The 17,705-nt window shown below is 41.0% G+C and overlaps 1 protein-coding gene across 1 annotated transcript in view; it reads right to left on the bottom strand.

Annotated features, from left to right (window-relative positions):
- Positions 1–17,705, bottom strand: part of IGF2R (insulin like growth factor 2 receptor) — a 211,975-nt gene that overhangs the window by 25,564 nt on the left and 168,706 nt on the right. The window contains exons 38-42 of the mRNA XM_077486170.1: positions 14,300–14,501; positions 11,303–11,537; positions 10,287–10,420; positions 9,040–9,154; positions 5,140–5,283 (exon numbers count right to left, since the gene is read on the bottom strand). Of these exons, the coding sequence (XP_077342296.1) occupies positions 5,140–5,283; positions 9,040–9,154; positions 10,287–10,420; positions 11,303–11,537; positions 14,300–14,501 (830 nt within the window). The remainder of the gene's footprint in view (positions 1–5,139; positions 5,284–9,039; positions 9,155–10,286; positions 10,421–11,302; positions 11,538–14,299; positions 14,502–17,705) is intronic.

The following is a 17,705-nucleotide window of genomic DNA, read 5'->3' as shown; positions in this document are numbered from 1 at the left end:
TACGTCAACACAATGGCACAGGCAGGCACAATCACGTAGATCTACGTGATAGCCTTCCAGCGGGTGGGGGGTCCGATCGGACCCCCTCCCGCTGGTTACGGCGGTCCGGTTCGCTCCAGGAGCGCTCCGTGATGAGGGGATGGCCGTTGGTTTTCGGCCACCCCCTCTGGATCGCTCCTGGCCAATGAGAAGCTTCCTCCCACTGTGTATTGTTTACACAGGAAGGAGGAAGTGATGTCATTCTCCTCGGGGCGGTCTTTTTGACCGGACTACGAGGAGAAGACTGATAGTAAGTGTGCACCAACACTACACTGACATGTAGGTACACACAGGCACACAAACCCCCCCCCCCCCCCCTCCAGTCACAGTGTCACTGATTGCATTGATCATTTCTTTACTGATCAATGCATTCAGTGTCAGTTGTGACAGTAAAAACTGTCAGGACAGTTAGTGTTAGGTCCAGGGTAGCCCCCTATCACCCCCCAATAAAGATTTAACCCCCTGATTGCCCCTAGAGTTAACCCTTTCACCCCCTTTTGCCAGTGTCACTAAGCGATCGTTTTTCTGATCGCTGCATTAGTGTCGCTACAGTCGCTAGGTAGCTAGTTATTTTTTTAGGTTCACCGCCAGGTTTTTATAGCGCTAGGTACCCCGATATACTACCCAATAATGGTTTTAACCCCCTGATTTCCGCTAGTTAACCCTTTCACCCCCTTTTGCCAGTGTCACTAAGCGATAATTTTTCTGAACGCTGCATCAGTGTCGCTAGGTAGCTAGTTATTTTTTTAGGTTCACCGCCAGGTTTTTATAGCGCTAGGTACCCCGATATACTACCCAATAATGGTTTTAACCCCGATTGCTGCTAGTTAACCCTTTCACCCCCTTTCACCAGCGATCACAGTATAAGTGTCACTGGTGACGCTGGTTAGCCAGTTATTTAGGTTCCCCGTCAGGTTTTTATATAGCGCCAGGGACCCCCATATACTACCTAATAAAAATTTGAACCCCCTGATTGCCCCTAGTTAACCCTTTCACCACTGATCACCGTATAAGTGTTACGGGTGACTCTGGTTAGTTTGTTTTTTATAGCATCAGGGCACCCACCATTTATTACCCAATAAAGGTTTAACCCCCTGATCACCCGGCGGGTGATATCAATTAGGTTTTAGGGTCAGGGTCTGCGTCGCCCCAGGCAGCGCTAGGTTAGTGCCAGTACCGCTAACACCCACACGCAAAGCATACACCTCCCGTAGTGGTATAGAATCTGAACAGATCAATATCTGATCTGATCAGATCTATACTAGCGTCCCCAGCAGTTTAGGGTTCCAAAAAAACGCATTGTTAGCGGGATCAGCCCAAATACCTGCTAGCACCTGCGTTTTGCCCCTCTGCCCAGCCCACCCAAGTGCAGTATCGATCGATCACTGTCACTTACAAAACACTAAACACATAACTGCAGCGATCGCAGAGTCAGGCCTGATCCCTGCCATCGCTAACAGGTTTTTTGGTAGCATTTTATATTCAAATCCGGAAGGCAGTGCTTGGTTTTCGGGGTCCCGTACGTGGCTAGGCTCCCAAAAAGTCCCCCACATGTGGTATCCCCGAACTCGGGAGAAGCAGCAGAATTTATTTTGGGGTGTAATTTGACTTCTGCCCATAGCATGTGTGAGCAATATATCATTTAGTGACAACTTTGTGCAAAAAAAAAAAAAAGTTTGTAATATTCCCGCAACTTTTGGCAAAATATAAAATATTCCATGGACTCAACATGCCTCTCAGTAAATAGCTTGGGGTGTCTACTTTCCAAAATGGGGTCATGTTGGGGGGTTTTGTGCTATTTTGGCATTTTATGGCCTTCGAAACTGATAGGTAGTGAGGAGTTAAATCAAAAATTTGCACCCTTAGAAATCCTGAAGGTGGTGATTGGTTTTCGGGGTGCCGTGCGCGACTAGACTCCCAAAAAGTCCCACACATGTGGTATCCCCATACTCGGGAGAAGTAGCGGAATATATTTTGGGGTGCAATTCCACATATAACCATGGCATGTGTGAGCAATATATCATTTAGTGACAACTTTTTGTAAAAAAAATTTTTATATTTTTTGTCATTATTCAATCCCTTAGGACAAAAAAAATAAATATTCAATGGGCTCAACATACCCATCAGCAATTTCCTTGGGGTGTCTACTTTCCAAAATGGGGTCATTTGGGGGGGATTTGTACTGCCCTGTCATTTTAGCACCTCAAGAAATGAGATCGGCAGTCATAAATTAAAAGCTGTGTAAATTCCAGAAATTGTACTCTAGTTTGTAGACGCTATAACTTTTGCGCAAACCAAAAAATATACGCTTATTGACATTTTTTTTTACTAAAGACATGTGGCTGAATAAATTTTGCCCTCAATGTATGACTAAAATTTAGTTTATTCGATTTTTCTTATAACAAAAAGAAGAAAATATCTTTTTTTTTCAAAATTTTCGCTCTTTTTCCATTTATATCGCAAAAAAATAAAATTCGCAGAGGCAATCAAATACCATCAAAAGAAAGCTCTATTTGTGGGAAGAAAAGGACGCAAATTTCATTTGGGTGCAATATTGCATGACAATTACTAGTTAAATCAGCGCAGTGCGAAATTGCAAAAAGACCTCTGGTCCTTAAGGTGTTTATTGGTCTGGAGCTGAAGTGGTTAAAAAGAAATTACAACTTTTTATATTTGTTGGATCCTTTAACATCAGAGCATTATCCACCGGACAAGTGAGATTTTTGCTCACTGAGGCGATTGCAGCATCAATTGCTGGAACCCCCCCCATTTCTTATAGAAATCCTCCTCCATAGGATACAGTGTATAAAACTTTCTACGAGGATAAAAAGGATCATCCGGGTGTTCCCATTCAGAATATATAAGCTTTTTTAACCATGAACGAATAGGAAAAGCATCCCCAGATGGGGGAGGCTTTAGTGATCCCAAACCAGAGGTGGGTTCATCAAGATACTGCGCTGCAGGCAGCAAAAAGTTTGACTGAACCAATTTAGTAAGGAAGTGTACAAGCAAACTGTCTTGTGATACTACTCCCTCTATATTAGGATCCTCGGAAGAGTATATATTAGTATCTTCCAAATCTCTTGGAAGATCTTCCTGATCCCCTGCCCCTTGTACCTCAATATAAGGGTCCTGAGCACTGAATAGGGATCTGCTACGTTTGGACGCACTATGGAGAGTGATCATAGCATCAATCTTCTTTTCCAAATTAGAAATGGTAGAAGAAAAAACCTCCTGTATGATCTATATAGGGGCTGAAGTGTCCAGCGCTGCTGCAACATCCGTCTCCCCTGATGGCTCAATCTGACCGGCCGCATCACTCTCAGAGGAGGATGACATTCTTTTGGAAATGGATTTAGGTTGTTGTGAAACCATCAAACCTCTATAACCCTTTAAAGAGTTACTGGTCCCTCTTCCACTCATAGCCTGAAGCACAAAGCACAGGCACTACCAAAAAGAGTGCACACTGCTAGGCTATAGTACAGCAATACAATGCTGCTATTGATGCCCAGCCTGAAACTGTAATAATGTGTCAAGGGGAAATGTCTGTGTCACCAAATCTGAAGTGAAGCCACCTCTGATCGTGTCCCTTCACAGCCAGCAGCTGCACACAGTGCTTTTAAAAGCTTCCTCCACGTGTCTGGCATCTGAGAATGCCAACGCCGTTAGCCCCGCCCCCCCACACTGATTATGGCCCCAACTATGTTTTTCAAAAGAAGGGGTTTTCTTGCCTGAGCGGCAGACTATAGGTGCCTAGCATACAGAGCTGGTATGGGGGGGAACTTGGGAAAAAAAAAAAACACTGCTGTGCGGCCCCGTTTTATATATATATATATATTTTTTTTCATAGAAAAATTAATTCGGGCTTTCAAATCCCGGGGGGGGGGGGGGTTGGGGGAGTTCCAATATTGAGGGGCCAGCACAGGCGGAGAGACAACTCCCCCATCTTTCTTACCAGAGGAAGAGGGGGGACTCCTGACACAGCGCTGTTTCCAGCATAAGGCGGTGAGTGCTCAATACAGCCCCCAGTGGTGACACATAGCCATAACAACATTATATACTTAAAGATATTCATAAGAAAATTCAAAGATATTTCTTAGAAAACTCCACTTACCTTCCCGCCGCAGGGTTTTCTGGAGGTAAACCCAATCTTCACCCTTCACGGTGGGCTCCATAACCTTCAGGAGCAGGGCAACCTAAAGGTAACCCACAATCCTGGACCTGCAACAGCACCCTGCCAGTAAAAACTTTATGACCTTACTACCAAAAAAGTACTGGATCCCAGGGTCCAGCTCTCTAAAAAGAGAAGCATTCGCAGGCAAAACCTTGTTTCTTCGGATATGAGGCCCAGGTACCATTCCTTAGGCCCAAAAAAGGACACACTGAACGGATCCAGTCAGTATGGCTAGCCCCAGTAAGGATTGCTCCAGATGAGCTCAGCACATCTTTACTCGTGACCAACACCTTAGAGACTGGCAAAAAAAATTGAGTTATTCCCAGTAGTGGGAGGGGTTATGGTCTTAGGGCGTGCCAGTGTCCATCACCGAAAGGTGGCCTATTAACCCACATAGTAACTACTATGGCTCTGGGCCCCCTGATGTATGAAAATAAAGATTTTTTCTTTTATGTTGGGGGCTGAGGCAATAGCAATATATTATAATATTTTATAAATCATACAGACTGCAATAAAGTAGAACAGTGAGAACTTCAGCCTCAGTCGTGAATTCACCTAGATCACCATATAAATATTCAGACTGATTTAGTAAAGCAGGCCAATACGCACTGAAGTGTAAAATGCAGCAAACCATTACAAAGTACAGTGAAGTAATGATTGCTCTAGATTAGTGCATAATATACACTGCTCTTTGCCTTATGGAATAAAGCTAATCAGTAAATATTAGTATAATTTTTAACCACTAGTGCTCATCAGCAAAGCATACAGTGAAATAGAGGTTCAACAACCATGTAACACCATGACACTGCTTTATTTGAAAGAAGACCAAAACGAAAGAAAAAAAAAAAAAATACTTAACAAGCTAAAAATGTTTTTTTTTTTTTTAAATAAAACAATGTAATAAAATATTTAAAAAAAAGTCTTACTTGAGATAGATGCCTGACATGTTAACACTTGCACCATTGTCCCCATATATTATTCCATGTGTCATCACAACCTCTTTTGGAATAACAGCACAAGCTGCTCTGGTCTCCCAAGTAATTATGTACTGACAAGACTCCGAGTTGTATCTATAAAAAAAAAAAAAAAAAAAAAAAAAAAAAACAATTTAATTATTTTTTTTACATATGTTTTAACATGTTCATTGTAAAAGTAATTTTCAATATTTTTAAAATGTGCTTCTGTAATTTAAATATCCGGTGATGCTGCTATGAAGGTCCTTGTTTTATAGGATGACAACAGTCTTTCCCAGTTTTGCAAATGTCTTTCTGCATTGTCCCATGCTTTCAGTGGAGATTAAAAGTAGCTTTTAAACACACGTTACACATGCATGGTTCACTGTAGTCGTGATCAAAAACATGCTCTATGAGAAATGTCACGCAGCCATCATCGGACTGCATGCAGGTACACAAAGTGGTGTTGTTTTTCTTCATTAAAAAACAATATCTTTTTTTCTTTATTGTAGCTTCAACAAATAAGTGCCATTCAGTTAAGCATTTGGCTTCCTTATGACTTAAAGTAGGGTTCAGATCTACTTTAAAATATCAGTAAATACTATAATAGTATGGAAAGCAATGGTACCCCACACAGTTCTCTACAAAATCATGTCTTTCTTAAGTGGCAATGCAGCACAGTGGGGATTGGAGTACGGACGAGTCGCAGGGTGCTAGCAGGGGGGAGCTGGATTTTGTATCTACTTTTATATAGTGCCGATATGCACCAAAATCATATGTGAGGTTTTATCTATAGGTTTATTAAATGTATTGAGAATTTATACCATGTGTGATGCCGCTACTACTTATGTCATGGCTAAATGTGTGGCTGGAGGATACATCTAGGAGGAGTATTTGAGTGCACTGTGTTGTGACATCTGCAGGAGTGAGGATATGCAACTGGCAGGATCCATATATAGAGCACTATTGCCTTTACATAATTACAGAGGCAAAGGATTTGCTAATGAGTGTGGTTTCAACGGGTAGAGAAGCGCACATTTTGTGATAGAAAAAAAATAAATAAAAAGGAAGATTTTTGAAAACTATAGGACAGCTCGGTATGTGGTGTAAAAAGAACGAATCACCTTCTATTTTACATCTTGGAAAACACTACCATCACACAATTTGTGACATGGGGATTATTGTATTTTTATAATTATTTGTATATTCGCATGTTCATGAAGCCACTTTATTAGGGAGGCCTGTTCAATTGCTTTGTAACACAAATTGCTAATCAGACACTCAATGCATTTAGGCAACTAAACGTGATGAAGACAACTTACTGAAGTTCAAACAGAGCATCAGAATGGGGAAGAAAGGGGGTTTTAAGTGACTTTGAATGAGGCATGGTTGTTGGTGCCAGACAGGCTGGTCTGAGTATTTCAAAAACTGCTGATCTACTGCGACATTCTGATGGTAGGGTCAGAACTTGGCATAAACAATGATAATTCATGAATCCATCCAGTCTCATATCAATGGTTCAGGCTGGTGGTGTAGGAAATATTTTCTTGGCACATTTTGGCCCCCTTAGTACCAATTGAGCATCATTTAAATGCCACGGCCGACTTGAGTATTGTTGATGACCATGTCCATTACTTTATGACTTTAGTGTACCCATCTTCTGATGGCAACTTGCAGCAGGATAATGCACCAGGTCCCAAAGCTCAAATCATCTCAAACTGGATTCTTGAACATGACAATGATTTCACTGTACTCCAATGGCCTCCACAGTGACCAGATCTCAATCCAATAGAGCACCTTTGGGATGTGGTGGAACGGGAGACTCACATCATGTATGTGCAGCCAACAAATCTGCAGCAACTACGTGATGTTATTTCAATATGGACCAAAATCTCTGAGGAATGTTTTCAACACCTTGTTGAATCTATGTCACGAAGGATAAGGAGGTCCTTCCGGGACTAGCAAGGTGTACCTAATAAAGTGGCCGGAATACAATTACACCCCACACTTTTACAGATAATTATTTGTTAAAAAGTTTGAAAAACATTTATCATTTTCCTTCCACTTCACAATTATGTACCACTTTGTGTTGGTCTATCTCAATCACAAAATACGAATAAAATAAAATGTATGTTTTTGGCTGTAACATGACAAAATGTGGAAAATTTCAAGGGGGTATGAATACTTTGCCAAGGCGGCGTGTGTGTTTAATTTATATATGCACACACACCGTATTTACCGGCGTATAACATGCACTTTTTTCCCCTTAAAATCAGGGGAAAATCGCGGGTGCGTGCTATACGCAGATCCTCCACCATTATGGAGCCTCTGGGCAGCTTTCAGCGGCCTTCGGCCCTTCTCGGCGGCTTTCGGTCGCCTTCAGCCCTTCTCGGCAGCCAAAAACCGGCGAGAACGGCCGAAAGCTGATGAGAAGGGCTGAAAGCCGACGAGAAGGGCCAAAGGCGGCCAAAAGCCAACAAGAACGGCCGAAGGCAGCCGAGAACTACCGAGCACCGCCGAGATACACAGGACATCTCGCGGCGCCATTTTTAAAAATAAAAGCTGAAAATGACACTGACAAGGGGACAAAGCTGCAACAATGGACTAGGCTGCAACGATGGACTAGGCTGCAAATGACACTGACAAGGCTGCAAATGGACACTGATAAGGCTGCATTGATGGGCATTTAAATGTAAGTTTTTTTTCCTTAAAATTCCCCTCCTAAACTTGGGGTGCGTGTTATACGCTGATAAATATGGCACACACACACACACACACACACACACACACACACACACATTTTTATCGGCATATAACACGCACCTTTATTTTAAGAGGGACGTTCAGGGAAAAAATATAAAGAACTTTGAAGCAAAAAAAGGGTCAGTGCCCATCTGCAGCCTCACAATTGCCCATCAATGCAGCTTGATCAGTGCCCATCTGCAGCCTCACCATTGCCATGAATGCAACCTGAACAGTGCCCATCTGCAGACTCACCGCAGATTACTGCTGCCTTGGAGGGGACAGTGAGGGTGGTGGGATAAGCACCGTCAGATTACATACAGCGAGAATCTCCTGTTTACTCTGCGGCTTCTTTAATACAAAGTCCCGCCTCCTGGACCGGCTTCTATGATAGACAGAACAGTGGTCCAATGCTGGCTCAGGAGAGGGGACTTTATAACAGAGGTCACTGAGTAAACAGGAGATTCTCGTTGTATATAATCTGACGGCTCTCGTCCCGCCCCTCCCCCGTTCTCTCACAGGCAGCCCAATCTGCAGTATCAGCGTATAACACGCACACACTATTTGCACTTGATTTTCAGGGTGAAAAAGTGTGTGTTATACACCAATACATACAGTATATACATATTATATATACACATACACACCGTATTTATCGGCGTATAACCCGCACTTTTTCCCCCCTTAAAATCAGGGGCAAATCGTGGGTGCGTGTTATATGGCGATCGCCGCTGATTGTGAGCGGAGTGAGCGCCGCCAATATACACATAGCCGAGCATACTCGGCTTTGTTTATGTCGGCGGCACTCGCTCCTCTCCGCTCACAAGTAAGTGGAGATCTAAGCCAAATTTTAAATAGCCTGCAGATGGACGCTGGGCAAGGCTGCAGATGGTCACTGATAAGGCTGCATTGATGGGCATTTAAATGTAAGGTTTTTTTTCCTTAAACTTCCCTCCTAAACTTGGGGTGCATGTTATACGCCGACAAATACGGTGTGTGTGTGTGTGTATATATATATATATATATATATATATATATATATATATATATATATATATATATAGATAGAGCGAGAGTGAATCACGGTATTTAATTATACAGAGTTGCTAAAGTAATTTTCTTGCCACTTACTGCTTCATCTTTGGTTTTCCAGTTACATTCGCACACGTCAGCTCTATTGTGGTAGAAAATCTTTTGTCCTTTCCACAAGAGTCTCCACCGGAATAAGTCACTGACACTACATTACCTAGAAAAAGAAAAAAAGGATGTAATTAAAGAGTTTGCAAAAGAAGAACTACAGAGTAATTACAGTTTATGTTCGGCCAACCCTCTTTTTTTTTGTTTTGGATACAGTGCCTATGGATAGAATCCCTGTTTATGTCCAAAATTTACCCTATTTGTCTGCATGACTATTGCCACTAAAATAGAAAATGATGGGAAACCCAAAATGTTTACAGTTGTCAACCAGCACAAGAGGTTAGGGTTACCCTTCCAATGGAGACACAAGTGTCAGTGAAAGTTTGGCTATAGAGCTAAAGTAATTGAAAGTACTGTAACCTCTCCTATGGAGATCAGCAGTTCCCTGCCATCCATCAAGCCATGGATCAGCACCCATCTCGGCCACCATTCAAGCCATGGGTCTCCACCTATTCCTTGCATTAATGCATGTTGTTTTCAAAACACAAGTAATGCAGGAGGCTAAGCAGGGAGATTTCTAACTGGATTATAGGAAATTGCTTTTTTTTTTTTTAATTACCAAGTTATTCTGCTATGAAATGCTCTAGAGCATTGGTCTTCAAAGTATGGCCAGATGTGCTTGCCTTTAGCTTTCCGGACACAGAGCATAATTCCAGTTACCGTTACCAACAAAAGGGAACAATTTCTACCACTTATTCCCAACAATAGGGCACTATATCCCTTCCACAAGACACAACTCTTCCCACCGACACCAATGATAGGGCAACATTCCTTCCCCTGAAACCAGCTATGTGGCAATATTCCTCCCATCAATACCTTCATGGGGCATGGTTTACTCCCATAGACGCCAGGGCTTTTCCTGCTTTCACTGGCCAGTCTGGCCCCCTTAAAGTCTGAAGGACAGTAAACTGGCCCTTTGTTCATAAAGTTTGGAGAGCCCTGCTCTAGAGAAACAATCTAATCAGGAACAAATATTTAAATATCTGTACCAATTATTTAAATGGGACTGCATGTAAGGCATTTTTTTTTGTTTTTAAACGTTACATTTTCCCTAAAATTATCAGGAGATTCTTCCTCAAGCAATTCTGTCAGTTAAATGAAAAGTATAAGTACAATTGGTAGCCTTACTATCTACAAATACATTTTGAAAATGACTGAAGAAATGGTCACATTTAACTTACCGTGCACTGAGACCTTCTGTGTGTGAACTTGCCCCAAAACCTGAACTCGCCCATTACTCTCTTGGCACACACTAGCACTCTCTGAGCATGCGCTAGGACCCCGGTTCACTCTTTGACAAAGGTTTAAATAATACCTGTATATCAAACAATAAAAAATAATACGTTGAGAAAAGTATAAAGAAAAGAGAAAAAGAAGAAAGTACAATAGAAAATAAATACATTATCCAAAATTCATAGAAAACAAGCTTGATAGTTCTTGCTGCAGAAACAGGCAGACAAGATGTGTGTTTGAAAGGCAATGGGGGACCTGCATCTACATAATCATCACTACAGGAATTTTACACTTTAAAGTGCTGCATTTGCTTTTACCCTTTTTAAGCCAAGCATGAATCATTTTATGTGCCATCGTCTGAAATAATAATAGCGAGCTTCTTAAAGGATAAGTTCACCTTTGTATAAAAAATAAATGCATATTTTTTTGCAGGTAAAAAAAAATGTGCATTTATTATTTTTTGTATTAGGAGCCTGAAAAGCATTGCACCCGCTGATGCCATGGAGGTCTCATGCACACTGTCAGTGTATCTGCTTACCTGTAAGGGTAAGCAGATGCTCACACTGACAGGAAGATTCAATGAACTACCACAGCACTGCTGGTAGTTCATCAAAAACTACAAAGAGTCAGCCGCTAAGGACGTCAGGACTTGTAGTTCATGGACATACAGAGGTGTGTGTGTGTGTGTGTGTGTGTGTGTGTGTGTGTGTGTGTGTGTGTGTGTGTGTGTGTGTGTGTGTGTGTGTGTGAATGCCGCGGCCATGTGGGCAGAGCGACAGCTAGTATAGGGAATTTCTCTACGTACTGCTGCCACAGGCAGGGGGGGGGCAGTGGCTGCAGCACCTAAAATCGGGTGGAACATGCAACATGTTTCCAAAGATGAACTTATCCTTTAATGACATATATCAAAACATTAAAAATGTTATATGGATTTAAATGACATTTGTAACTTGAAGTGACTTACTTGCTGCCGTCTGACGCAAAAGACCAGGATCCAGTCAAGGAGGAGAGCATCCTTAAGTCATAAGACTTGTGATCGATAATGAACTTGCAATCTAACTTCCTTGGAAGACATGCCAGCTGCGTTTTCCATTCAAATGTAGCTGAGCACCCCTTGGTGTCAGCAACCAACACAGGTGCTCCTCTTGCAGCATGTTCATCGCACTTAAAGAAGATGGTGGAGCGTCTGCTATCAGATCCTGAAAAACATAGACAGGTGTAAACCTAATTCTCTAAACCTGAAAGTCAGATGACATTACTGTCCATGATGCAGTGGTTTTAAAAGTAAATTGGTAGCTTTCACCTATGTGCACAAGGAGACACTTTCTTGCAGGAGATTCCTCAAAAACACAATAATGGGAGAGGTACCATCTTATGTGGCCAGAAATATGAGGACAATAACTTGGAACTATTCAGCTTTACATAACAGATACACAGCCTGTACTGACCTCTCCCACAGTATTTTATGCAGAGAGCTTAATTAGGCAGATGAACTTTAAAAGAATAGGTGAAATCTAAGAAGGCACCACCTGATTAGAAATTCTCAACATGCATACTATATTCTGTCATGGAATTACATAATTTAACAACTTTGTATGAACAGTTTGAAAAAGCCAAAAACTTTAGAGGTTCAAAGTTATACAACACTGGCAGGATAATACACTTCCACCAGAGGATACAGCAATGCCATAACTTGATGCTTCTGGTCTACAGGTTGGCTTGAGAAAACCACTCTGAATAAAAAGCTTAGGAGCATTCCTACCATGAGGCACCTGTGTAGTAAGCAGACTAGAACACAATTTTTACACTTTTTCCGTAAAGACTGCTCTTCAAATTTTTAAAGCTCTCTGAATTAATGGCTGGCAGAATTTCAGCAAATGTATTAGTATCCTGAATAATGCCAAGAATCCCTATCTTTCAGGAAGGTTTAACGTCTATCACACCTACGGCATGGTTATTCAGTCAATGTAGCTGCTTCCCTGGTATAGAACACTATATATTTTTTCTCTTTTCCCCGTGTGTTCAATGTAAAGCATGGGGGGGTTGCAAAAATGTTTTGTATTTAAGTCAGACCAAAAAAAATATTAAAAGTGTAGGTAGAGGAAAAACTTTTTTCAAGCTTTGGATATTGAGAAAGGGTTAGAATCTGTGTTAGGTTATTATAGCCGTCTTTGTCCCCACTGGAGAGATTCAACATCTCTATTTGTCATGTTGTCTAATTTTACCAGATCAGAAAATGCTTGGAAATGAAACCATATAGAGATGTCCTCAAAACAGAAACAGAGAGGGGACCTTCCAGTAGGTTTATAGGGATTCTAGGGATATTAACTTTGGTTTGAATAAATGTATCACTTTCCTTTCCATCTCTATGACATAAAGTAAAGAAAAATCTCTCCAACATGAGAGACAACAAAATCTAAACTTAATTATTATGTAATCTTACATCCAAGTCAACTAGTGGAGTACTAGACTCATTTTTACATGTAAGCTTTTTAACTTTTTCTATTATCTAACAAAATTCTACAAATATCAGTAATTAAGCTACAATGTACACATATAATTGAATAACTCATCCCTTGTTGGACAGCTGACTCCAAAGACCATGAAGTTTTTTTTTCAAAAGGAGCTTCAGTCAAGTTCTAGGAGCCAAAGCACCCAATGTTCTGGACCCTTCCTTTTTTGGTCAGATTTCCACAGAATTTGTCCACCTCAAGTGTGAAAAACGAAACACACTTGGAGCAATCTAAAATTACGTTTAATATCAGGACACATTTTATGGACCACGGGAACACTATTACATGTCTGGAATAGTCACAGCTCTTCTTCCCCCTCCATTTTCTTTTTTTAGGCAAGACTTTCATTATGGGTATACATTTTTGGGACATTGGGTTATATCAATATCTGTCTGTGTAATCTGATCATTTTCATAGTACTTAATATACACACACACATTTGTATTCAATGGGGGGATCCTGGTGCTCCTTGTACTCCCTCTGTTGACCATGGGGGGGTCATCGGCAACTTAGGAACACACTATTTTTATTCTTGGTTGATGGTCTTCTGTATCTTGTCAGTGGGCAACATAAGTCATTGATTATCATTAATGTTAAGCGTGTGCTGTGAGGCCTGTTTGGATTTTTTGTTTTGATATATGCACTTATATTGCAGACCTACCACCCATCTTACTTCTTGATTGAGATTCTCTTGAAATTGAAATGTGTTGGTCCCACATGTAACAAAATCGATCAAAGTTTGGTTGTAAGGAAAGTAAAACATCTTGTGACGTGTGTTGATAAGTGGTTCTTGCGACATGATGGTCCAAATTTTTAATCAGCTTTATACGTTTTTTTTTTTTTTTTTTTTTTTTAAGTATTTTATGGAATATTAAATCAAATTTGTTTTATTATGGTGTCTTTTTGTGATGCCTGAAAAAAAAAATCCAATTTTTTGGACTACTTTGGTTGTAACTGCTTATATAGCTTTGTTTTCATCCCACATTTCTGCCCAGGTTTATCTGCTCCTTCATAAGGAGCCCCAGTTAAGACTACAATTTGTTTTACTATTATATCAAACTGCCCATCAATAAACCTTAAACTGAGATAAAAATTCTTAATACAAGGAATACCTTTTAAACAATAACCCCATTTGCAATTTTTCTCAAAATCTGAGGAGGTCGGACACCATAGCTGAGGTTTATCTTCAGAAATACATGTGCAATAAGTTTTTCCTTTATATGTAAATGGTAGGACACAGACATCACCACTTTCAGTCAAAAAAAATAAAAAATGAAGATGTATAAAATGACAACAATCTATTACATAGGAAATAACCATAGAGGACAAATGTTCACTTTATTAAAGGCAGCAACAATGTCTCTGCACAAATTCCTTACCAAATCACCTGGGTGGAGCTATACATTACTAAGCATTACTACATATGTGTGAATTATGAGTGTTTTTACCTAGTGGGCAAGGATCTCCTCCAACATACTTAAGAACCAACATATCTTCTAAATGATGATACTCCATTTGCATTGCTTTTGTGCTGCCATAGGAAAAAGCAGTGTTTCCTGACTGAAGGCACACAGCGCCATCACATTTGCCAAATGGTAGATTTTCTGCTGCGGAACATACTCCAATGTAGTAGGGGTTTATCCCAGATACCTGAAAGAAAAAACAGGTTAATTTTATTCATGTTAATGGGCAGCACTGGAGAAGGCAAGCAATGCAGTTGTTGTTCTGTTTGTACAACAGCAATGCTGTATGAAGATCCCCGGTATTCAAATAACCATACTGGGGGACAATACTCTGTCCAAAAACTGCCTTAACGGTTGGGACATTGTAGCTGTGTGAGTACAACCGCAGAAAAAGCGCCCAAGGAAGAAAAAAAAAAAAGCCAAAAAATGTTACAGACTGTGAGGGGTTGCACAGGGTATTGTAGATGTTGTTAGACGATTACAAACAGGCTCTGTTTGAAAGTGCTGCCAGAGACAAGAGCCATCACTGCCCTCTTTCCTCTGTGCAAGGTCTCTGTCACGCCCCTCTCCTTGCTGTGTGCAACCAGTTATGATATTTGCCTCATTCTAAACAGCACTGTCCAACTGTGGCGGAAGGAAGGGAAATGGGCTGTAGACCAAGCTAGCTCACCAACCACAGTGCGGATCTTAACAGGACCAAGTGCTAAATGTACTTTGTCCCATGGGGGACATAGACAGGGATTTTTAATTTCTGGTGATAATTCTTTAAATCACACCTACATGGTAAAAATACATGTTTAAACCTTAAAGTCAACCTTTCATTTACCTATGTCTCCTTTCCTAGCAACACATTTTCTTTTGCTCCCCAGCTATTCTTTACAGTTGCTGGGGCCAAAGTTAACAAATGTTTTGTACTTAAAGTGGAAGTAAACACATCGATTTAAACAGTTAAAAAAAAAAAAAAAAAAAAAAAAAGGCATGCCGGGAATGCTAACTGAACATTGGCTGTGCTCTCAGCCAAACTATCAAACCATCCAATGGCTGGTGTCATAACGAATCACATGTGCAGCACCATAGCAAGAGCAGAATGAGACTGTACCTTCCCACCACAAACCAAAAAAAAAGTAACTAATCTTTAACCACTTCCCGACCAGCGCACGACGATGTACGTCGACAGAATGGCACGGGCAGGTATATTGGCGTACAGGTACGTCCAATATTCAATGCCGCCCTGGCATCGGGAGCGCGCCGCCGGAGCTGGTCGGGACCCCCGTGAGTCCGGTCGCGGGACCCGCGGACTCGATCGCGTGGGCATCCCCGCGATCGTCTCACGGGACGGCTGAATGGAGGAAATGCCGTGTAAACAGCATTTCTCCATTCTGCCTAGCAACTAGTGACGCTGATCTCTGCTCCATGTGATTGGAGCAGAGATCAGTGTTCACTAAATGAAAGCCCAACCCCCCCCCACAGTTAGTAACACACCCCTAGGAACACTTAACCCCTACACTGCCACCCACTGGTTAACCCCTTCACTGCCAGTGTCATTTACACAGGAATCACTGCATTTATATAGCAGTGATTACTGTATAAATGACAATGGTCCCAAAAATGTGTCAAAAATGTCCGATGGGTCCCCCACAATGTCGCAGTCACAATAAAAATCGCTGATCGCCGTCATTACTAGTAAAAAAAAAAAAATAATAAAAAATTATTAATAAAAATGCTATAAAACTATCCCTATTTTGTAAACGCTATAACTTTTGCGCAAACCAATCAATAATCGCTTATTGCGATTTTTTTTACCAAAAATATGTAGAAGAATACGTATCGGCCTAAACTGAGGGAAAAAAATGTTTTTTTTAAATATTTTTGGGGGATATTTATTATAACAAAAAGTAAAAAATAATGCGTTTTTTTCAAAATTGTCGCTCTATTTTTGTTTATAGCGCAAAAAATAAACGCAGGGTGATCAAATACCACCAAAAGAAAGCTCTATTTGTGGGAAAAAAAAGGACATCAATTTTGTTTGGGAGCCACGTCGCACGACCGCGCAATTGTCAGTTAAAGCGACGCAGTGCCGAATCGCAAAAAGTGGTCTGGTCTTTGACCAGCAAAATGGTCCGGTCTGCAAGTGGTTAATATTTAAAGCAAACTCCCCTATTTACCCATGTCTCTATACTTTGATTTTTTTTTTCTTCAGAAATCACTTTGAAAAACACCCCATTGCCATTTCTGGTCGTGGCCATCTTGAGTAAGGGTAAATTATTTGTGTAGCATTTACATCCTGGAATCGGTTTGCCCTTAGCTCAAGCGTGCATGCAGGAGAGTGTGCTTAGAGAAAACTGCTCCTCCTCTTCTGAAGACTCCTGGGATGCAGGACATCATTTACCTAGGCCTGGAAACCAGGAAGTGACTGAAGAAATGTAAAAAAAAAAAAAAAAGTTTAACACAAGCAAATGGAATATACTTTCCTATTTACTAATGTTAACAGCATGAGGCTTAAAAATAATCAATGTTGATTGGGAGATTGAATTTCCACTTTAAGGAACAGGAGGAGCTTTTGATTCCATGTGATAGCATGGGTGGTTGGTGAATGGGCTATTGTCACATAGATTTGGGAGAGTCTTCAGACATGTGTAAGCTCCCCAGAGGAGATTTGGGGCATACATAAAGTTGTCTCTTAGTTTCCCAAGCACTGGGGGAAGCAAAGAAAAGGCAAGTATGTGCAATTAGAAAAAGGGGGGGCTACAGTAAACTTGTCACTTTTCCCCGCTTGGCCTATGCACGGGTTCACTTTAAAGCTGAATTCCAACTTTATTTTCATTAAAAATATGATTTTTTTCACAATACTTACCTGTAAAATCCTTTTGAGTACATCATGGGACACAGAGTTAAGCGAATATTCATTACCTGCTGGGTTATACTTCATCTCCAGGTGAATGGACACTGGTAGACAAAAAGTCTTCAGACAGGAACTGATCCCCTATATAACCCCTCCCATACAGGAAGTACTTCAGTTTTGTAGCAAACACTGAATCCTCAAAAAGAGGGGAGGGACCTCTGTGTCCCCTGATGTACTCAAAGAAAAGGATTTTATGGGTAAGTATGATGAAAAAATCCTATTTTCTTTTTCTTTTATCATGGGACACAGAGTTAGGCAAATATTTATTACCTGCTGGGCCGTCCCAGAGCAAAAAGTCCAGGAGCTTCCTACATCCCAGGTAGAATGAGCTCTCACACTAAAGGGAGGGGTTTTACGTTTCAGACCATAGGCCCGAATGACCAATTGATGGAACCAATTGGGTCACCTGCTTTGATTATCAGAGCATCTCTTGTTTGGGACAAACTGCTGTAGCTTGTTGTTGAATCTGGATGCTAGTAGGTCGACCTC

The sequence above is a fragment of the Lithobates pipiens genome, unplaced genomic scaffold (genome assembly GCF_037356315.1).
Source record: "Lithobates pipiens isolate NorthernLeopardFrog02 unplaced genomic scaffold, aLitPip1_a1.2 Scaffold_18, whole genome shotgun sequence".
NCBI lineage: Eukaryota > Metazoa > Chordata > Amphibia > Anura > Ranidae > Lithobates > Lithobates pipiens.
The sequence above is the reverse complement of the archived record's forward strand: the minus strand, read 5'-3'. Positions and strand labels throughout refer to the sequence as shown.